The sequence below is a fragment of the Crocodylus siamensis genome, chromosome 1, assembly GCF_052110815.1.
Source record: "Crocodylus siamensis isolate JL-2025a chromosome 1, ASM5211081v1, whole genome shotgun sequence".
In the NCBI taxonomy this organism is placed as follows: Eukaryota; Metazoa; Chordata; order Crocodylia; family Crocodylidae; genus Crocodylus; species Crocodylus siamensis.
This window is the reverse complement of record NC_143395.1, coordinates 198,067,942-198,091,231: the sequence shown is the minus strand read 5'-3', so window position 1 is coordinate 198,091,231 and position 23,290 is coordinate 198,067,942. Positions and strand designations below refer to the sequence as shown.

Here is a 23,290-nt window from a genome sequence, read left to right as displayed (position 1 = left end):
GGCCCATGGAGCTGTTTCACCCAGCCTTCAGGGCTCCTAGAAGAGCAGGATGAGCAGAGGCAAGTCCAGATGCAGGCCAGGAGCCCAGGTGAGTTTAACACCCTTGGAACAAATTACTGAAAACTGAAAGACAAAATTATTTTTCATGAAAGAATTTAAAGACACTGAGTGACATTGTTTTATCATCCTGGATTGTATAAATATATAATGTTTAGCAGCCTTTTGAAGATATGAAGATTGTTTTTCATGCTGTTTAGTTAAGAGTTTTGTGGTTCCATCAGAGGCTTCCTCTCTAAAATGCACAGTTGATCCCACATGGTCTACACCAAGAAAAAGAAAGTTCGTCTAGCAAATTACATGAAGGGCCCAGAAATACAGCTGGAGTTTGTTTTATGTACATAGGTTCAATTCCTCCATACATCACTGTTTTGAAAGGAAGACAAAAAATGCCACGAATATGGTGAATGGACTAGCAAACAACACAGAAATGGATGATAACAGCAATTGTGATGCTACAGTGGTATTACTAAAGAAAGGTAACTGTTCCAGTAAGTCACACTACTTGCTTGCTTTATTCCAAATAACTCTTACGTCAGGTAGCAAACTGAGACCTGAGCTTCTCCTGTGTCATTAGGAATTGAGGTGAAGAGGTGAAGTTCTTTACAGGGAGAAACAGTAGCTTGTTTGGAGCCCAGACCACCAGATGGCAGTATAGCTGCAGTGGGTGCAGGTCTGTTTTCAACTGTGTGTTCTCCCCTAGGAAGATTGCTTCCCTGACCCTACATTTCTTGTGGTTGCTGGCACAGTGTGTGCAGTGACACACTCCCAGGAGAGAGAGCACACACCTACACAAAAAATGTTGTTCCAGATTCCTGATGGAGCCACTCAGGGATCAGCAGAGACAGAGAGTGTGTACAAATGCATGGCAACAGGAAAACAGCTTGAGCTGCCTAGTAATCCCAGAGACAGTCAGCCTGAGGTGACTTCCATATCCGGACCCCAGAGTCTATTTGTAGAGGGGAAAGTTCATCTGCTGTTGATGCTGTTGCAAACAAGGGTACCCCTTAACCATTTTTATGTCAACTTTGGATCAAATTTGAAATGAGGCTGCTCCTCTTGGTCAGATCTATGGTGATGGAAATTGGCCTTTAATTAAATGGAGCTGCACTAACTTGCACCAGCTGAGGATCTAACTCAGTGGGCATGTCTACATGTGCAGATCATCCAGGAACAGTTTACTCTCAAGTACTAGAGAGTAAACTCTCCTGGGCACATGACTACACTTGCAGAGACACAACAGCAGATTTGCTGCTCCTAGCAGCAGACTGTTCCCACTCACTGAGGCCCAGCAACAGGCCCCTGAAGCAGCCAGGTGGAGCTCTAGGCTCCCCTTGGGTGCTAGCCCAGGAGCCAGGAGACAGCTTTTTCCTGGCAGAGGCTGGGACATTGCCCCCTGACCCTGAAAGCTGCCTACTGCTGAGACAGGCTCCATTACAGTGGTGACAGTGTTCCCCCGCCCCAGCAACAGGGATCTCCCAGCCTGAGCCCCGCAGTCGCAGGGCCTGGGCTGGGAGATCCTTCCCTCCCAGTGCCAGCTCCACAGTCACTGAGCTCGCACTGGGAGAGAAGGATCTCCCAGCACTGGTTCCACAACCATGGAGCAGTGGCTGGGAGCTCCCTGCTGCTGGGGCAAGGGGACATTGTCCCCACCCAGGCTCTGATGGTGGAGCCCGCCCTAGCAGCAGGCAGCTCCTGGGGGCAGGGAGCAATTTCCTGCCCCTGCTGCCTGGCTGGTCAGAAGAATGTTTGTTCCCAGCCAGGTGTCTACACGTGCACTACTGTGTAGTAAGTAATCTTGGGGAAATTTGCTACTTGCATTTACTCACAATTAGAGCCAATTACTGAGCAGTAAGTGTCTGCACATGTCAAAATGGACACTTACTTCGCAGTAATTAGTTCTACTGCACAGTAAAGCATCTCATGTAGACTCACCCCGTATGTTCATTAATAATCCAGTCAATCAAGAAGAAGTCTTCCTACTAGGGCGTACCTTGTACAGAAACTCTGGCTTCAGTTCAGGACCCATCAACATGGAAGATATTTGCAAGTTCATAGAGTCATAGATTCCTATGAAGCCAGACTATACTCGTATAACTCCTACTTGTGGACACTCTTATTCCAGATGAAGAGAGCCTTATGTTTAGTTTATTTTAATCTAGGAATGATCAAGATATGGCCCTAACAACCAAATTCCCAGACCACTTGGGAGCCTCAAAGGCCAGGTGATATAGCCCTACAAAGCAGATCTGGCCCACAGACCAGCTCAGCATGCCAGATCTGGCCCATGAACCAACCCCACATACCATATCTAGCCCACAGACCAGTCCTGCAGGACCAGATGAGTTAGGCACCACTGTTTTAATCCACTTCCATAATGACATAAACAACACTGGACAAAGGGCCACACTTAAGCCAGAATAAGAGTGTGCATATGGGCAATTGGATTATTGAAGTATTTTGAATTCCTAACCTAACGTATGCTCCCATAACTTAACCACATAGGCATATCCTTAGTGGATACTGGTCTCATTTAAACCTGTGCCCAGTTTACTTAAGCTAAATCAAAAAAGTGAGTAATTTAATGCAGTCAGTTTAAATTTACACCTTATGTTAAATTATTGCAATTTTCTCATGTAAGCAAGGCGTATGTTTTGTCTGAAACAGCCTTGCTTCCTGAGCCTTAATGAACAATTCAGGAAAAAAAAAATACACCCACAAACCGATTGAATGGGAAAACATGAAGGGTGCCTATACATGTGCATCAAGGTTGCTCCAATGCACTGTAATTACAGCACGTTGGAGCAGACTTGATTAATCGAGTCTGCTGGAGTGTGGTAATTACTGCGCTTCACCAGACTCTAGTGTCATGTGCATCAGTGTCCCTGCACTGAAAAATGGATATGGCCATAGGTGACTGGTGCCACCTTAGTGGGGAAATGTGCCCCCCCTGCAACCAGTCCCACTGACTGGGGGGGAGGGTCCCACCATGGCCGATCCTGCCAAACAGGGGGACCCCCATGGCCTATCCCAGCTTCTGGGAAGGGCTGCAATGATCAGCTGGTGATTGCAGGAGGCGCACCAGCACTCTCACTTGCCGCCCCCCACCCATCGCTTAAGTGACGAGTGTGGATGGTCGGGGGTGCACCCACTCTCTCAGGGGGTACACAGGCACCCCCCACATGTCATCACTGGTGGGGTGCTTTAATTAAAACTTGTCGGATGAAATTTAGTTAAAGTGCCTCCACCATTTTTCAGCACAGGGATGCTGATACATGTGATGCTCTGGGCACTTTAATTAAAGTGGCTCTCAGTGCTGCACTAATTAAAGTGCACTTCCCCCTGCCTCTCAAAGCATGTGTATAAACACCCGAAGTGACTTAATTCAGAAACTGTGAACAGGTTAATATATAGACAGAGGAATCATAGAGTCACTAACATGACATTGTTCCAACCATTCTACCCTTCTATTGCTGAATAGAAAGGAAAGCTTTTGCCAATACAGTTCATTCTGGTTCATGGAAGTACTGTTTACTGGTACAACTGTGTTTACACTGAGGCTTTTCCCAGCATAACTGTAGTGCCAAAAACTCACATCCATTTCCAGTTCAATTGTGCCAGTAAAGGTCTAGTGTGCATCGACCCTTAGTCATTCAAGTTGCCCACTGCCCACAGGATTACTCACATGAAAAAAGCTGTTTCAGTCATACTTTCAGCTTACACACACTTTTCCACAGATAATTCCTCTTTGTGTGATATTTCTCAATGCTAGGTAATTGTTTCATTTTGTTTTGAAACTTTGTGGTAACTCAAACAAACTGAGTAAAGCAAAACCGTGAGGCTGCTTCACTATTGGAAGAATTGCTCCAATATTTATCTAGCAATTGGCCACTAACAGCTGCAAAATTACATAATGTATATCTCCGGTATTGTTTTAGGCACTAACATGGAGCATGAGTGAACACACAATGGTAAACAGCCAGATTTGGGTAAGGGAGTTATTTTCCCTCGAGTCAGATTGGTAGGGACTATGAGGTGTAGGAGGTTGCCTTCTTTTGTTGTGTGGGTCATGACCTACTTCCCAAGATCATCTGGACATATTTTACCTAATGAATCCAACCCAGAACCCATTGCTGGGGTCCAATGTATAGGCAGCTTCCTCAGTCTCTCCTGCTATCTCTTTCTGAAGCACATTGCAATTTTTGAGGCCTTTTGGTTACCAAGTGTTAGAGTGTTCTCTGTGGTCTGCAGTGTGCATGGTAGATCAGGGCAAAGGAGTGGCTGTTCTTGTGGACTTCTTGGACTTAGCTGACGTAGTGTCCATCGCGTAGTCACCTGGAATTGCAGAGGGCTGGACTCAATAACCCAGGTGTTCATTTCCAGTCCTGGGGGTTTTTTACCCATTGAAGCCCAGTTCTGTTGCAGGACCCCACTAGCTGAGCCTTCACTTTTCTGGGCACTTAGAAGCAAGAGAATCAAAAAGGGAAAGGAGGGATTGCATTTTGATCTGCATGGAGTATTTTTCAGACCATTTATTTCATAGATTTCATAGACATCAGGGCTGGCAGGGACCTCAGAAGATCATTGAGTCTAGCCCCCTGCCCAAAGGGCAGGAAGTCAGCTGGGGTCATAGCATCCCAGCAAGATAAACATCCAATTTTCTCTTGAAGGTGTTCAAAGTAGGTGCTTGAACCACCTCCGATGGCAGGCTGTTCCAGACTTCGGGGGCTTGGACAGTAAAGAAATTCTTCCTTATGTCCAGCCTGAAACAGTCTTGCAGTAGTTTATAACTGCTCGACCTTGTCATCCCTTGGGGCGCTCTTGTGAACAGATGTTCCCCCAGATCCTGGTGGACACCCCTTATAAACTTATAGGTGGCCACCAGGTCACCCCTGAGCCTACGCTTTTCCAGGCTGAAGAGTCCCATAGTTCTTAGCCTGCCATTGTAAAGTCTGTTTTCCTGACTTCTGATCATATACATGGCTCTCCTCTGGACTCTCTCAAGCTTCTCCACGTCCTTTTTGAATTGTGGAGCCCAAAACTGGACGCAGTACTCCAGCTGCGGCCTCACCAAGGCCGAGTACAAGGGGAGAATGACGTCCCGGGATTTGCTCGAGAAGCATCTATGGATGCACGCCAGCATTTTGCTCGCTTCACTAGCTGCAGCGTCACATTGAAGGCTCATGTTCATCTTGTGGTCAATCATGACCCCCAAATCCCTTTCATCCGTAGTGCTAGCCAGCGTAGCACTGCCGAGCCTATAAGGATGCTGCAGGTTTTTCTTCCCAAGGTGGAGAACCTTGCATTTTTTCTGGTGTTAAACACCATCAGGTTCTCGTCTGCCCACATCATGAGCCTGTCAAGGTCAACCTGGATTGCCCTTATGTCCTCAGGTGGGGATGCTTTACCCCAGAGTTTGGTATCATCAGCAAATTTGGCCAGTCTGCTTCTGACTCCAATGTCCACATCATTAATGAAGATGTTGAACAATATAGGTCCAAGGACAGAGCCTTGAGGGACCCCACTGGTAACAGGGCACCACGACGATTGACCTTCATCAACCACCACCCTCTGCGTCCGACCATGGAGCCAATTCCCCAGCCAGTGGATCATGGTGGACCCAAGGCCACAGTTGGCCAGTTTTGCCAAGAGGTGATCATGGGTACCGGATCGAAGGCTTTTTTAAAGTCAAGACATACAACATCAATCTCCTCTCCCTTGTCCAGGTGATAGGTCACCTGGTCATAAAAGGAAATAAAATTGGTCAAGCAAGACCTACCTGCAGCAAACCCGTGCTGGCTATCCCTCAGGATGTTGCCATTAGCGAGTCCATTAAGAATGGCCTCTTTGATAATCTTTTCTAAAACCTTCCCTGGGATAGAGGTCAGGCTGATGGGCCTGTAGTTTGCCGGATCCACTTTCCTCCCTTTCTTGAAGATAGGCACTACATTGGCCTTCTTTCAATCTTCAGGCACTCCACCAGAGCACCAGGAGTTCTCGAAGATGTGTGCCAGGGGCTGAGCTAGCCAGGTCCATGCTAGCCAGCTCTGTGAGTACCCTGGGGTATAGATTGTCAGGGCCAGCTGACTTGAAGGTATCCAGCCTCTCAAGGTGTGCCTTCATGAGGTCAGCATTGATGGAGGGCAAGGAATCTCCCTCACTTGGGCCTCCCTGTCCCATGATTCCTTATAAATTACACTAGCAAATAATACCCATGAACATCTAGCCAATATATTCTGTAATGGGTCCGGGGCTGTCAGGGTGGAGTTGATAAAACTAGTGAAGTCTCTGAAATGGTTTCCACCAGGCCAAATATAAGCTTGTAGCTCCCTCAAGAAGTACATCTAAGTTTCCTTGCTAATTATAAGGTCCATCTGTTAACACTTGCAAGTAAAAACTGTTCAGCCATTTTGGGTTTGTATGACTGTAAATTCCTTTTTCTACTTCAGTAAAAACAGGAGTTGCATTAGAGGCATTAGGGCTGTTGGTCCTTGAGGTAATAATGATCTAATAATAACAAAAATAGTTGCTCATTATTTGTGTTGTGACAGCACCTGGGACCCCTAGACATGGGTCAGTACCCATGGCACTAGACTTTGTACAAACAAAACAAAAAAGATAGTCCCTGCTCCAAAGGGCTTCTGCAACAGTTGAGTTCAGTGGGTTCAGGATTTGGCCCCCCACATGGACCATACCTAAAGGGGAGTGAGCAAGCCTCAGTACATGTCTTCTTCCACTAGTCACTCAGTCTGAGTCCTTTACTGTAAGCAGTGAGAGGTAGTTAGCCATGTTAGTCTGAAGTCAGGCAGAAAGCACCTTATAGACTAACTAAATCAGAGATGCATAACCTTTTGTAAGCAGTAGTTTATGGTGATCCTAGGAGTATCATCCTAGGAAAAAGACCATGCCCCACACTACAGCAGAAGGCAAACCCTCCCAAAGTTCGTGCTGGTCTGATTTCCTTCCTGAACCTAGTTTGGTGATCAGTGGCCACGTCTACACAAGATGCTACATCGCCATAGTGACAAGCTACAGTGACGTAGCTCATTGCTATGGTAATGTAGAGTCAGCAGGCACAGACCGAGACGCTGATGCTACTGTGCAGTAGGGTCAGAAACGACATGTGCGCCTCTGGGACTGCGCAGTAATGGTGGTTACTGCACAGTCATTTAGTACTAAATAACGGCACAGTAATAACTGCGTGGTCAGGTGCACACGTAGATGCTCTCAGTATGATTTTGAACAGAAGAGCAGGAACTATATGGTGTACGTCTCAGTGGGATGACTACTTTTGAGACTGTAATCATTGTGTTAGTAGCTGTATGAGGAAATTCTGAGAACAGTTTTGATTCTACAATAAGGAACTTGAATCAGAGACCCAACTGAGATCTATTTTGAAATCCTATAGCTTCATTGTAAGGAGAGGCATTGTCTGGATGGCAATATCTGAAGTTGCAGCTTTCCCAGAGGCCCATTAAAGTCATCTGTATTGTCTATACAGTTAAAGTTTTCAGGAGCCAAGCAGAGTGGAGGGAGAAGTTGGCCAAACAGAGACATCTCTCTTACAGCAACTAGTTCACGGGCCTGTGGGACCTGGGGAGTTGAGGAGGGATGGTCTCTCTCTTACAGGGTGGTTTGGAGGGTCTGACTTCTCTAGGTCTAATGCAAAACTAACAGTTCAGGCCACTACTTTTGAAGGGTGTGAGGATGTGGAACCCTGCCCCAGTATTGCTGTCAGAGGAGAAGCCCAATCAGCTGACAGGTTATCTCACCCTTCTCTCTATCAATTCTCCTCAGGGAATTTCCATCGTAAAGCCTCAGTGATTATGGTGGATGAGCTGCTCTCAGCCTATCCACACCAGCTCTCCTTCTCTGAGGCTGGACTCCGGATAATGATAACCAGCCACTTTCCTCCCAAAACCCGCCTCTCCATGGCCAGCCGCATGTTGATCAATGAGGTAGGTGTTACATCTTGCTATTCATACAGGTTCTGCCTCTGTCCCAAGGTCATCTGCTCCCTCAGCTATGTTCAGACTGGGGAGGAACCAAAGGGCTTCTCTCTGCCTCTGGTAGAGTTTTTCCACCTTCCTCCCCACTGTCCAAGGGTACTCTTAAGCCATCCCTTGATATTTATCCCTGGAGGGGGGATAAATAGCCATGGGTGGGGGGTGGGGAGGTGTCCATTATTACCCTTGGAGACACTATTCCTAGATGCTGATCTGACTGATTTCACATGGGTTTCACAATACTGTGAGTCTACTGACTACCCAGAGAGTTAATCCGAATTTATGCCAGTGTAACTCAGATCATAATCTGACTCATGGTCTCTATGTAAATACATCATACTCAGGCTTTCATTTCCCAGACTGACACTACCTTGCTACCCCTGCCAATTTACATTGACTCAGGATTTAAATCTTTCTTTTTTAAAACTTGTTTTTACAAAGTTTTGCAGAGCTTCAGAAATCTTTTCACTGAGAATCTGTAACTCTTCTTGCAGAGGCAAAGGCTGATAAACAGCAGAGCCTACACCAATGGGGAATCAGAAGTGGCTATCAAAATTCCTATCAAGCATGTCATTGAGAATGGCACAGGCCCCAGCAACTCTGCTGAGCGGGGAGTGAATGGGACCCGGAGAGATGAGGATGTAGCTGAGGCTGGGAACGAGACAGAGAATGAGAATGAGGACAATGAGAACAATGAGAATGATGAAGAGGAAGAGGATGATGATGATGATGACAATGATGGACCTTACACTCCTTTTGACCCACCGTGTAAGAAGCTCCCTGAACTTTCTGTGTTCTGAATAACACAAGCTAATCCTGAAATGCCAGATAGCACCACAGCTGCATGTAAACTAGAGCTGCTGCTCTAAAAACCACATCATTCTGAACATACTACATTATGACCCTATGACCCCTGCTGACTTCCTGCCCTTTGGGCAGGGGGCTGGGCTCGATGATCTTCCGAGGTCCCTTCCAGCCCTAATGTCTATGAAATCTATGGAATTCATAGTCATAGATGTGTCAAGCTGGTTAAATAAATAGTGCCCCTTTTGTCAGGTGGATATAAAGAGAGAATCACAGAATCGTAGAAAATTAGGGTTGGAAGGGACCTCAGGGAGGTCATTTAGTTTAACCCTCTGCTCAAAGCAGGACCATCCCCGAGTAAATCATCCCAGCCAAAGGTTTGTCCAGACAGGTCTTAAAAACCTCCAAGGATGGAGATTCCACCACCTCACTGGGTGACCTGTTCCCGTATCATGAGACAGTACCCTGTTAGGCTTCTTAACTGCTGCCTGCACCCAGACCTCAACTTGGTTAGGAAAACAAGGTGTGTTCTTATTTCAAGTTATCTAATGCATAGTAAAATCCTAGGAAAGACAAGACAGTGATAGTGCAAACATGAGTCATCAGATTGAGCTAAAACCTACATTCATCCATAGCCTTTACCTCAGTTGCTAACTTTTATGAAAATCATAGAAAAAATATATTTTTTGCTTCCTGCTAATTTTCACAGGTAAGCTGACCTGAGAAAGGAACACATCTTTTCTTCCTAGTGTGGATGCAGCCACCTGTTCCACTGGGAACCCTTAGAAACAATCCAACTGCTGGCATTTTACAGTTACTTTACAGCAGAGTAAGCAAGTACACATTGGGCCCATGGTGGACCCTCCCCCTATCCTCTTTATGCACTCTGGCAGCTGTAAAGTTGGTGTGAATATGATTCACTTGCGTGTTAAGTCCCCTTCATGCTACTGAAGATGTGTAAAGGGAACACGGCATACATGAGACTTTGGCCCAGTTTTTGTTGTGTTAGGACCTGATTCCCTTTTATGTGATAGCACCTTTACCTGTTTCTAGCTGTGTAAAGGGATCTTACAGGAAATGCAAGTCCTATTTATTTTTGGACAGTCTCTCAGTCCCTTTTTCCCAGTCTGTTTAAAATCTCTGTCCTGAAAAACAAATCACATAGTTTGTGAGGCATATTGCTTCACAGGACTGGGCACAATAGACTGTTACAACAAATGGGACAGTGCATATGCAGAAAAGTTACCTTCTTTACCCCCTTCATTCACCACATGCTAGGCCTGCTGCTTCAGGGAATCCAGGCAAACTGTGGTGGGTGAAAACCCTCTAGTGGGAGAAACTTGGAGTGTTATGGATTAACTGGAATAGACAGCCCCTTAAAGGACCTGCTTCTGCCACTTACCCAGCACTTTCCCAGGGAAGACTGTCAAGGCCTGATTGCAGCTGTTACAGCTTAGGAAGAGAAGTGATGTTCTCAGGATACTATCAAGAGGCCCTGTGAACCATGTCACCACCTCAGACTCCTCCCTAAGCGTCTTCTCTGCTGTGAAACTTAATAGCAGCTAGGTACCTGGTGTCCTGTGACCATTACTTATCACCTTTGCCTTGGGCGCTTGCTGTCTGCTTCAGCATACATTTCCCCTTTGCTTATTGCCCAGCTCAGTGAGACACCAGCTCAGGTGGGAAGTTACCATTTTCCCTTTTCTTTTCTTTTTCCAGCTGGCAAAGTTGAAATCCTGAAGTGGCTGTTCACCTGGCCACTGTGTTTTCTGCTGTATTTCACCGTGCCCAACTGCAACAAGCCCCACCTGGAGAAATGGTTCATGATTACCTTTGCTTCCTCCACCCTCTGGATTGCAGCCTTTTCCTATGTGATGGTGTGGATGGTATGTATCAAGCAAGATGGGTCTTGCTTGAGCAGAAGTCTGTTGGCTTCAAATGCCACTTCCTATTGGTGTCAGGGAGCTTGGGATCAAGTCTTGCTTCCTAAGTTTCCTAATAGAATCTTTACATTTACATTGAAGGTAAACCTTTATATTTTATTTGCATTAAAACTTCTTTACACTGACAGCCTGGGAGTGCAGTGACAGAGCAGTAAAGTGTCTTCCTTTGGCTCCAGAGGCATGAGCTCAAGGCCTGTGTTAGACTCATGCCAGGGACCATCTCCAGTTCACACCCAGGTGTAAAATGGTACATGGTTATTCAAGCAGCTGGATGTGATGCTTCCATATCACTCCCTTGTGCTGTTGTCTATAAAAACTTGTGAGCTTTAACCATACTGGTCCAATGGGTTGGGTGGAACTTTGGCCCTGACAGTGACCGAATGAAAACTTAACACTACTGAAGCCAAATTCCACTGACTTCATTGGAGCCAGTGAGAACTGGACCTTTATCTGCTTTCTCTCTTTTTCCCTTCATGTCCTTATGGCAAGGAATTTAGCAAAATTCACGGATTCATTAGAATCTGTCAGGGCCATACTGTAAGTGCTTCTGCTATGGCCTCAAACTTACAGATTTTGGGCTATCAGTGGCAGGTCCTGTCAGACCAACCTGGTGGCCTTTTACGATCAGATCACCAGATCATTAGATGCAGGGGTAGCAGTGGATATAATCTTTCTGGACTTCCAGAAGGCTTTTGACACTGTCTCTCACCCCGTTCTCATTAAGAAACTGGGGGGCTGTGGTGTAGACACCCACACAGTCAAATGGGTCGCCAACTGGCTGGAGGGCCGCACCCAGAGGGTGGTAGTGGATGGGTCCTTCTCAACCTGGAAGGACGTGGGCAGTGGGGTTCCGCAGGGCTCAGTCCTTCGGCCCACGCTGTTCAACATCTTCATCAGTGATTTGGATGAGGGGGTAAAAAGCACCCTGTTCAAATTTGCTGATGACACTAAGATGTGGGGGGACGTGGGCACATTGGAAGGATGCAACAGGCTACAATCAGACCTAGACAGGTTACAGGGGTGGGCGGACGAGAATAGGATGGGTTTCAACACAGACAAGTGCAAGGTGATGCACCTGGGGAGGAACAACCGGCACCATACCTACAGGTTAGGGAACTCCCCTCTTGTCAGCACGGAGGCGGAAAGGGATCTGGGGATCATCATTGACTCCAAGATGAACATGGGCCGGCAGTGTGGAGAGGCAGTTAGGAAGGCCAACCGCACCTTGTCATGCATCCACAGATGCATCTCGAGCAGGTCCAAAGAGGTGATCCTCCCCCTCTATGCGGCACTGGTCAGGCCGCAGCTGGAGTACTGCGTCCAGTTCTGGGTGCCACACTTCAAGAGGGATGTCGACAACATGGAGAGGGTCCAGAGGAGGACCACTTGTATGATCAGGGGACAACAGGGCAGGCCCTATGAGGAGAGGCTACGGGACCTGAACCTCTTCAGCCTCCAAAAGAGAAGGCTGAGGGGGGATCTTGTGGCCTGTTATAAACTAGTCAGGGGGGATCAGCAGGCATTGGGGGAGTCACTATTCCCCCAAGCACCGCCAGGAGTGACCAGGAATAACAGTCACAAGCTGGCAGAGGGTAGGTTTAGGTTAGATATCAGGAGGCGCTACTTCACAGTCAGGATGGCTAGGGTCTGGAACCAGCTTCCAAGAGAAGTGGTGCTGGCTCCTACCCTGGGGGTCTTTAAGAGGAGGTTAGATGAACACCTTGCTGGGGTCGTTTGACCCCAGTACTCTTTCCTGCCATGGCAGGGGGTCAGACTAGATGATCTGCTCAGGTCCCTTCCGACCCTAGAAACTATGAAACTATGAAACCATGTTTCTTAGTGTCCTCACCCCCCCAGCTTGTGTCTTTTCCCTCTGTAGGGGAAGCAACTTTAAGAGGCAGGGTTCTTCAGTGCTATCACTCAGATACTGCACAAGCTGAGCCATGAACCTTAGCCTTCTGGCTGGCTGGGTTTGCTCTGCTCCTGCTGTTCTCAGCAGGAATTTAATCTATCTATAGCTTGTTATCCAAGTGGTTGAAGATACAAATGAACTAGAACAAATCCAAATATAATTGGCCTATTTATTGGCAAGAAGAGTCTTGTGTGCTTGTTGGTTCATTAAGCAGCTAAGCTTGCTGCAGATCGCATCAGACGGCTGGATAGGTGATAATATCCCTGCAGTCCCACTTAAGATAATACTAATAATATAGCATAGATCATGTTTCCTTCTGTTGTGTGAAGTTAGGCCATCATGTAGTATTGGATAGAGAGAAGCGTTTTGAGGGGAAACTTGGCCTTGAGCCTATGCATTTATTAGCTAGCCTATGACCTCTTACTCTATTTCACCCTAGGATTTTAGAATCACAAACATACATCTAACCGAGACCTAAAGAATCTGGATATTGGAAGGGAAAAAATATCTTCATTTCCACGCACAGTTAATTCCATGTGGAATGAGTGACTGATGTTGGGGTTTTGTTTTGTTTTGTTTTTCTCCCTTCAAAACAAACACAAATCTGGCTAAACCCCTAATTCTCTAAACAGGTGAGGGAAAGTGACTATTCCCTTTGGTTTTCATTTGCAAAGATGAGGTGTTTTTAAGAAGCATCTATCCAAACTTTTTATAGCTGGGATACCATAAACCAGAGGCTCACTGTATTGCTTTTAACACATGGCTCAGATTTCCAAGGGAATATGGAGTGTGTGGAAAATAAGACATAATCCAGAACCAAACTTTTCACTTCACTCCTTGCACTTAAGTATAGCTTGTAGCTTAATTTCATTGCCATACATTTAAGCAAGATCATCTTCTATTCCATAAAGCATAGCAGTTCACAAAATTCTAATAATTTATGACATGCATACCGAAGGCTGAAGTTGCACAGTTGCATGCAGTGACTTGATGATAACCCCAGGAATGCAGTGAGCTTATATTTAGCTTTTGCTTAGTTATTTAGCTATGGTTTATACTGTAATAATTCCTGGAGCCCTCAGCCAAGGCCTGATTGTGCCAGGTGCTGTACCAACATATAGATGGGGAGAGTTCCTTTCCTAGCTAGCAAGACAAGACCAAGAAAAGGTGGCTGGAAAGAGAGAGGAACAAAGAAATGAAGGGCGCCTTTAACCATGCGGGAACACTGTTCTGACGTTCTGAAATTCCAGCGAGTTGGCGTAGACTCGATTAATCATGCCTGCTGGAGCATGCTAATTAGTGCACTCCAGCAGCCTCCGTGTTTCATGCATCAGTGCCTCCATGCTTCAAAACGGTGGTGAGGGTGCTTTAACTAAAGCTTGTCGAACAACCTTTAGTTAAAATGCAACCGCCACCATTTTGAAATGTGGGATGTTGAATACATGAATGCTGCGGGCACCACTTTAATTAGAGCACCAAACCTTGTTATAGACACTGCCCTAAGGCAAATTTCAGTCTCTAGTGGGAATCTGAATGGGGGTTGGCCTGACTGAACCAAAGTCCCTGTTTTGGAGGGACAGCAGGGTTACAATAGCAAGGGGGTGGCAGGGCAAGAGTGAAGGGCATTGGCTGAGCTGAGGGGGACCCAGGACTGGGGTTGTTGCAGGCCAGGTTGAGGGGCAGCGGCAGAGCTGAAGGTGCTAGAGAAGCTGCCTCCACCTGTACTTGCCCCATGCTCCCCTCAAGACTGCTGCCGATTATCCTCTTGACCCCTGTCCAGTATAACTCAATGCTGCTTGGCTCCCACAGCCTGCTGAGCCGCTTTCTGGCTGGGGGGGGTGCCAGAAGGAGGTGGAGATAACATCTTTGTATTTGTTTCCTGTTTAACTGTTTGTATATGGGAAACGGGGGGGGGGGAGGGGTGTGTATCCTAAAGATAGCCGAGGTCTTAGAGACCTGGGAAAGCTTGCTAGGAACTGAGTGGCCAGTGCTTTCAGCCCAAGCACTTCATGCTGCTCAATTCCCACTGGGGCCTCCACTGAGTTGGAAGATGCTCCTGTATTTGAAACCACATACTAAACTGCTTTTCATCTGCTTCCTCCTCCCCTCCTTCTCCTCTGGCTTCCGAAACAAACAGAAACCTCCGGTGACTGTGGGAACAGCTCCGGGAAAGCAGCAATCTTTGCTGCCCAGCCCCCGCTGCCCCCCTGTGCATTGTGGGTAATCAGAGCCTTGACCATACTCTTGCCTGATTGGCCTTGCCTGAGAGATCTCTCTTGAACGAGAGCAGCTCCCTGGGCAGTCCCTGATTAGATAAACGTTTCTTGGGAGACTCTGGGGGAGGTGGGATCGAAGGCACTGCCTGGAGTAAAAATAGGCATTTTAAAGGCACTCAGGCGTCTGGGGATGGAGTTGTAGATGCTCTCCTGAGCAATGGCTTGGTCAGCAATCTGGGAAATACCACTGTCATGTGGATTAATGGCCACTGTGCAGGTTTCTTATAACTGCTGGAGTATTAATAGTCTAGAGCCTTTAAGGAGGTGGTGATGCTTCACCATCCAGCCCTGCCTCATAAGCTGGAATCCATGAGGACTGTGTAGTGGCAACAGGGAAGCAGCAGAGGGAGGAACGGTGGGCCCTCTCTGCTTTCCTTCCATCCATTTCCCCATTCTAACACCAGACATGCTGACTGCAGGAGGACATTTTCTGTGCTGGCTGTGAGGTAGAGAAACGGACCTTGGTGTGGGTCCCCAGTGCCTGTAACATGGGTCAGAGATGGCCTGGCAAAATTTTAGTTACCTGGGGCAAGTAAGGGTTATGCTGTGGTTGGGGAGCTATCAGGGTCCTGTTATCAAGGTAGGGGCTGGTGTCTAGGCTCGTGTCGTGTCTGGACTAATCCATTTCCATGAGGATGGCAGCCTGTAGACAAGATGAGGGTGTCCTGCCTACAACTCCCTCGAGGCAGTGTTCCATACCGGGGACGTGCAATCAGCAAGGTCATTGCTGGGCTGTAGTAGGTATGCTCAGAAACTATCCCAGGTATACTGGTTTCTTCCTGGTATGCATCTACTGGGAAATTGATTATAGAATTAACATGGCAGAATCATCATATCAGGAGGTGCTACTTCATGATCAGGGCGGCTAGGATCTGGAACCAACTTCCAAGAGAAGTGGTGCAGGCTCCTACCCTGGGGGTGTTTAAGAGGAGGCTGGATGAACACCTTGCTGGGGTCATTTGACCCCAGTACTCTTTCCTGCCATGGCAGGGGGTCGGACTAGATGATCTACTCGGGTCCCTTCCAACCCTAGAAACTATAAAATATAGGGGCAATTTTTTTTTAGTGAATATAAGTACTTTGACAGTTCTGTTTATTTCCCTAGGTGACAATAATTGGCTACACACTGGGGATTCCAGATGTGATCATGGGCATCACGTTCCTGGCAGCTGGAACCAGCGTGCCAGACTGTATGGCAAGCCTTATAGTAGCCAGACAAGGTAAGTTCACCTTGTATGTTAGCGAACATGGGTGTCAACGCATTGCCAAGTCATCTTTTATGTATTCAGTGTCTTTTAGGGAGGTACAAAGATACATGGACATACCATAAGAAGTGCCATACTGGGTCAGACCAGTGTCTGTCTGACCCAGTAACCTGACTGCAATAGTGGGCAAGTGGTAGGTGCTTTAGAGAAAGAGTACATGAACAGGGTATGTCTAGAGTGATCTATCCACTGTCATACCCTCCCTGGCATTAATCGTTCTTGATTTAGGGATTTGTGAGGAGACATCTCTGACTGTTTTATTTAATAGCTCCTAATGGACCTTCAGAAAAGCTTTTCTAATAAAAAAGGTGATGTGAAAGAGCATCAGAAATCCTCCTGCTGCTTACGTTTCCCAGAAGTGCCCATATGATGCTATCTCTAGAGAGCCGAAATTGGGAAAGTGGGATAGGATTGAAGGAGAAGATACCAGGACTTCCTACCTCCCCTTTAGTTGTCCACCTGGAAATGGGGGTTTTTGTAGTGTGCCACTCAGGTTCTGCAGTGGCACTCATATTTGTAAGAATTTGAAATGAGAATCCAGCAGGTCTGTAATGAGGTCTTTTCTTCGAAAGTATTGCCATCTTTGAATGCCTACGATGCACTGGGCAGTGTAGTTGGTTTGCATAACCATGCTTTGAGAATGACAGGGAATAGATGGAGAAATATGGCACAAAAGGTAGAAAAGGTACTCTATTCTTCTGTTCTGGTCAGGTTCTTATATCTCTAGGGGCAGATCCTCAGCTGGTGTAAGTACTGCTATGGGCATTTACACCCACTGAGGACCTGGTCCCCAAAGTCTTGTGGTAGCTCCTGCTAATATGGGAGGAGGAGGCTGATGTCAAGTAGGCAAGTTTAAGTATGGATGCTGAACCACATCCCCAGGTCCAAAGGAGCAGCAGAGTCAATTCTGAGTTGGCATACAGTCTTCACAGAGGGAACAAAAGATTGCATAAGCTAACTTGCTGTCACATGAGACTTCAGAGATCATTGCTGAAAACCTGGGGCATTCAAAAACTTTATGAGATTGGCTTGAAAACCATGAGGTATTTTTAAACAGTAAAAAATGGGGGCATCTGCCTATTTGTTCTCAGGCTTCTGAACCCCTTCAGCATACTCACATCCCTGTCCAGATTTTCTAGACAACCAGGAGGGCTGGGTTTTGTTTTATTTAATTAAAACTGAGGTTCTCATGACTCCAGGAGCTGGAGATTTAAGAAAAACAGGGCACAAGCAACACTTCTTAAGAAACGACAAAGAAACAATTTCTATAGAAAACATATGTTACTCCTGTAGGCGAGTTTATTGGAATAAGAAAGCATTCTTTACTAAAGAAAGACTAGATGTAATCAAACTTAAATATGTGCAGTCTGAGATAGTTAACATGTGAATATTCTTTGCTGAAATGGCTCTGATTGCGTTCTGTTTGTGCAGGGATGGGTGATATGGCAGTGTCGAACTCCATTGGAAGCAATGTTTTTGACATTTTAATTGGCCTGGGCCTCCCATGGGCTCTGCAAACCCTGGCGCTGAATTATGGTTCATATGTAAGTCCTAAGTTTGATTCCTTTTTTTTCTTTTTGGTTACACACACTATTCTTTTTGGCTTCTTTCATGTTCCCTGCCAAATAGAAGTTATTTCAGTTGAATATGAGTGAACAAATAGTATTACCTGGTTATGACCAAGAGCAATTGTGGTTAATCCGCTGTATATAGTGCAACAACTTTTATTTTGTGTTGAAAGGCCCAAATGAAATAAGATATCAGATCGTTTTATACTGTATTTTGTTGTGCCTGCATATATACATGATAAACAAAAAGCTAAGTTATTTAGTAATGCATCCAATTATTTAGTAACACACTACAGAGATAAAAAATAGAATTTCAGAACACACCAATGAAGATGATAGGATAGGGACTAATCAGCTTCGCTTCTGGAAAAGAAAATCGTGCCCCACAAAACTATTAGAATATTTGGTCATGTCAACAAAATAGCAAATGAAAGAGGCTATTAAATTAGTCCATCCGGAAAAAGCTGAATATGTATTATGGATCAGAATATAGCTAAAAGCTCAACCTTTTGGCCCTGTGGGCCAGAGGGGGTGCCTATTCCATCTGTGGGCCCAATCTGGTGCATGAGGCAGACACAGCAGAGTCTGATCCAGCTGTGCAAAGAGGGGCAGAGGTACAGGTGGCTGGTAGGGGGGTAATGGGGGGGACATGTGCCCTCACTTAAATTGGCCCCCAACTCGGCACCACTCAGGACGGCAAACTGCAGCCCCATGGAGCTGGGCAGAGAGGCCGCGGTTCCTCCCACAGGGTCCGTGGCAACCACAGTCTGGGCCCACCCTTCCACCCAGGCTTTACCTGTGTTCCAGCCAGTGGTCTGCAGTTGGTCTGCAGTCTCCAGTCCGTAATTGTGCCCCCCAAACTCAGAAGGCACCAGTCACCCCTCAGCAAAGGACAGCCTGGCCCCATTCCAGGCACATGGTAGAAAGGGAGCGTAGCCTATTCCTGATCCATCTGTGTGGGAGTAAGAGAATGGGGCGCAGCCCTAAATCAGCCACAGGGAAAGGGGACATGGCCCAGCCTCAATCTGACCATGCAAGGTTTGGGAATTTGGCAGCAAGCAATGGGTGTTGGTATTGCTGCTGCTCCCCGCCACCAAATATCCCAATCCATGGGGAGCTATGCAGGCTGGATGCCATGGCTCCATGGGCCATTTTTGGCCTACAGGTCAGTGGTTGAGCACGCCTGGCTAAAAGACGGGAAGTAAGGGAAAGAAATGGATGGTCAGTTTTCAGTTTAAGAAAACTTGACCAGTAGAACATCCAAGGAATTTTATTAAGATCGTTATTTAATATATTAAAATAATTAAATAGGGTAAATGGTGAGATGGCAACAGTGGCAGATGACAGACACATGTTATTTGGGTGAATTAAGGTAAGAGGAAAATGTGAGCCTACCTTTTCCCCACAAGACCTATCAAAGTCAGGGTAGCATGATGACTAATCTTTTTTCCCACAAAAGCAAGGTAATGTACATAGGAGCAATTGTTTGAGTTTCTTCTTGATACTTCAGAGTCTTAAACTAGCTAACTACTGAGGACATCATTGTGGATAGGTCTGTGAAAATATCTTCTGAATGTGTAATGGCTGTTAAAGAAATAAACATGTGAGAGTGTATAAAGAACAGGGTAAAATATAGTATTGAAAACATTGTATTGGTACACCTTCCCCTGGAATACTTAGGTCACATCTGGTCATTCTCTTTCCAAAATTACATACCGAAATGATAGAAGAGGTTTGACAGTAGTGGACCAGAATGATTGGAGGCCTAGGGACTGCATGAGAATGAAATTAAGATTGGTCCATTTGGCAACCAGATACAATGGTGAGAGCTTTTGGGGATAAAATACAATTCAAAGTTGGAGAAGGTCAATCAACTTTGGAGCTAATAGAGGCCAGCAGGGAACTGGGGCAGCAGCTAGACTGGAGCAGTTAGCCAGTGGGAGAAAGAAGGTGAGACTGGAGTGAAGACAAAGAATGATACAAAGGGACAGGGGCATAAGTCTGTGGTTATGACCACTAGAGCCCACTTCCATTAGCACCTGGATACAAGTCAAGATTTCTGAGTCTCAGCATTTCTTAACTGTCAGCAAATAGTTTTCCAGCTCCCTACCCTCCAAACTGTATGCCTCATCTCCCCCCTAATGGCCAGCCCACAGAGAGGACAATGATCCATTGCTTCTATTAGTTACTCTGTCAGCTCAAGCAGCAGAGGTCTGTGAGATTCTCACCCTGTTGATGAATCTTGTCAAATGTACTATGTAAGGACCTTTTTTTTTGATTTGGTTTGCTTTTGTAAAAAATGGCTTGGAAATTGCACACAGTGATATATATTGAAACCTGTTGAATTTTCAAAGTAAGTTGCTCAGAAGTTAGGCAACACCAGAATTAAGCCAGGTTGCCCATGTAATCTTCATTTGGCCCCTTGCCCATGACCATTATGTAGGCTTTACTAATATACATATATTTATAGTATTTTATGCACAGAACCCCCACCTCATTCTGTGCACAGAGTGGATTAGGGTTCTGTAGTTAATGGAGATGTGTGTACGACTCTATCTTAGTTCATTGAAGAAGTAAGAACTTAAGAAGGTGTGGAAATTAGAGGCAGGGGACTGCAAGAAGGGAACGAATGGTCTTGTAATTCAGGGAGCTGAATACTACCCTATGGAGCTAGGATCCACCTGTCCTTCTGCAATGGAGATCCTAAATGATGCTGGGCAGGCACATCCGTTAAACCAGACTTTCTACAGTTCACCACCAATTATGTGGCCCTCATTTTCTGGATGTCCAGCTTAAGACTATTATAGTTGAAGTGGAGAAGAGCTGTGCTCTGAAGAGACAAAGTTCTAAATTCTTTGAAAAAAAATCAAGTAATAAATTTCTCTGCCTGTGTAGCAGATGCTTTAGACCTTTATGTCTTTATTCCTCAGTTCCCTACCCGTAGAACCCTTTATCTCACTGGGTTTTATGAACATAAATAGATGCTTTTGTAGCCCTCTTGTGCTATGGTCCCACAGAAAAGCCCATGAGGAAATTAATAATTCAGTATTTGGATTAGGATTTCAGTAATGTGTGGTAAGCAAAGCCTAGACATACATGTATTAAATAACAATGCTACAATATGGAACATCTGCTCATTCACTGAGCGTTGTCCATCTTGTGTGCTAGAGAAAGTGGGAATAAGAGTTTTAGCCTGTGAAATGGATCCCTCCACGACTCTGTTACCAACCTTCTGGTTGGTAAAAGACAGTTAAGAACAATTTTGCCCTCTACTGCTACTCTACTGTCAGAAACACCAAAAGCCTCCTTTAAAGAAGCATGCCTGCCAAGCTGTTTGAAAATCACCATCACTGACCTAATCCTTCAGAAGCCAGCACTGGAACCTGGGGATCTCACCAACTCAACCCCTTCTTCAGCCTTCCAGGCAAATAACTGAGAAAGCAGTAATCACAAATCTCCAAAAATGTGGGACATCAGCCCATATCCTGAGTGCCTCACAGTCTAGTTTTAGAGCAGGGCACAGCAGAGACATAACTATTCTTTTGCTCAGAGATGGCCTTCTTATGGCTGGGGACTCCAGTAAGATCTCCCTGTTCACATGACTGGACCTTTTTGCAACCTTTGACCCTGCAGCCACCCAGCACCCACAGTGTCTCCTTCCTCTCCAGCAGACCATGGAGAGTGGGGCCAGAGGGTTGCTTTTCCTCTCATAAGATCCTCACCTGCTTGGTCTCACAGGATTCTGGACTATGCCTGCTTCTCTTCAGCAGCTCCATGAGTCTACAGGGAATAAGATGCTTCAAGCTCAGCTGTCAACTATGCAGTCATGACACTCACCTATATATCCCATTCTCTTTTGATGCAACCATTGCCATTCCTAAAACATTAGAACATCTGCAGGAGACAGGCTGTTGGATGAAGTACAGCTGGCTCGAGCTTAATCCAAGCAAAACCAAAGTAATACTAGCTAAAACGTGAAAACTCTATTAAAATCTGGCCAAGATGTGAACTCCAATTTCCAAAGACGGCACACAGCTCTCCATCATCAATGCTGTGGAAAACTTTGAGGTCCAGTATGATTGTTTTCCAAGGCTGGGTGACCAGGTTGAATTAGTTTCCAAAAATGACTTTTTTCACTTCCTGCTTGCTGGGAAACTCTGCTTCATTCTCCTAGATGAGAATCTGGCAATTGAATTCCATGAATTTGTCAACTCTAGGTGGGATCACCATCACTCACTGCATCCAAAACACAACAGAAAGATGGTGCACAGGCAGCCCCAGCCTTCTCTAAAGCTGTAGCTGCCACAAGCAAATGAGTGGCTGAATGGCAGTCAGCTTCCAAAGTCAGTCTAAGACCTTGGTCCTCATTGACAAGTAATGGACCCAGCCCTAACCACATGAAAGACTGCATAATGAGCTACCAACTGCTGCAACAGGTGAACTCCCCAAGGAAAATATAGATTGCAGAACCAATATAAAGCATTTGAGAGCTAAGGGCAAAGCATTCTTTGTTGTGGGGCTCCAGTTCTGGTACCCTCTTCTGAAGGAGATCGAGCAGATGCAGTCTCAATCCCCTAAGAAAGTGAGGCAAAGCCTCCTGCCTTGAGACAGCTCTTCCATCATAAGTAACACGCAATCCAATGCCCCTCTTCTATTCTCAAACCACTCCTCACCCCCATGCCATAATAAAAACAAAATAATTCAAGACTACCTGAAGCAGAGATATGACCCTATAAGAGGAGAAGAGCCAGAAACTTCATAAGTCTACAGGAACGTCACTGTTGCTGTTAATTTTACATGGAAGGGGTTCAGAAGCTATGGTGAAAGGTAGCACCTTAAAACCCAGAGAAAGAGAGAAGGGTCCAAAAGAAAAAAAAAATTGTTATCATGCCAGTAAAGGCTGAAGCATAATGAATATGTATGAAGGAACCAAATTAACATTACAAAGACAGTTTTAATGCTGGTCTTTACATAATTGGAGTGCCTGACTTTCCTATCTTAATTTATCTCTTGTTGTATATAGTATCTCTTTAGGTTTACACGCAGATAATCGTTCTATTCTGTTAACCTATTCTGAAGGTATAAACTGTCATAGCTCTGCCAAAGTCCTTGTAGCTCTATTTATGCCATCTGAGTATCTGCTTCTTTTTGTCTCATACTAGCCTTCATTCCATATCTTCCTGGGCAGTGTAATGCTAAAGAAAAAATAGTAACATTTTTTTTCAGCTTGCAATTTCTCAGTCCCATAATGACCTTTATACATTTTCTATGAAGCTGGAGAAATCATTTGCTATGAATGAAATTCCAACCAAGCATCATGTTTCAACTTTGGAGCTACCTTGAGAAAAATAAACTAACCCAAAACCAGACACAAAGCAAATATTAGCAAATTCATTCTAGGATTACTTGAAAGAATGAAACAGTGTAGGCTTCAGAAATAATTGCTGCAGCTGCTTGTC

The 23,290-nt window shown here is 45.6% G+C and overlaps 1 protein-coding gene across 1 annotated transcript in view; it reads left to right on the top strand.

Moving 5' to 3' along the window:
* The window catches only part of SLC24A3 (solute carrier family 24 member 3), a 453,586-nt gene that overhangs the window by 392,323 nt on the left and 37,973 nt on the right, over positions 1-23,290 (top strand). The window contains exons 11-16 of the mRNA XM_090038056.1: positions 403-536; positions 7,855-8,015; positions 8,558-8,831; positions 10,587-10,753; positions 16,104-16,218; positions 17,695-17,807. Of these exons, the coding sequence (XP_089894182.1) occupies positions 403-536; positions 7,855-8,015; positions 8,558-8,831; positions 10,587-10,753; positions 16,104-16,218; positions 17,695-17,807 (964 nt within the window). The remainder of the gene's footprint in view (positions 1-402; positions 537-7,854; positions 8,016-8,557; positions 8,832-10,586; positions 10,754-16,103; positions 16,219-17,694; positions 17,808-23,290) is intronic.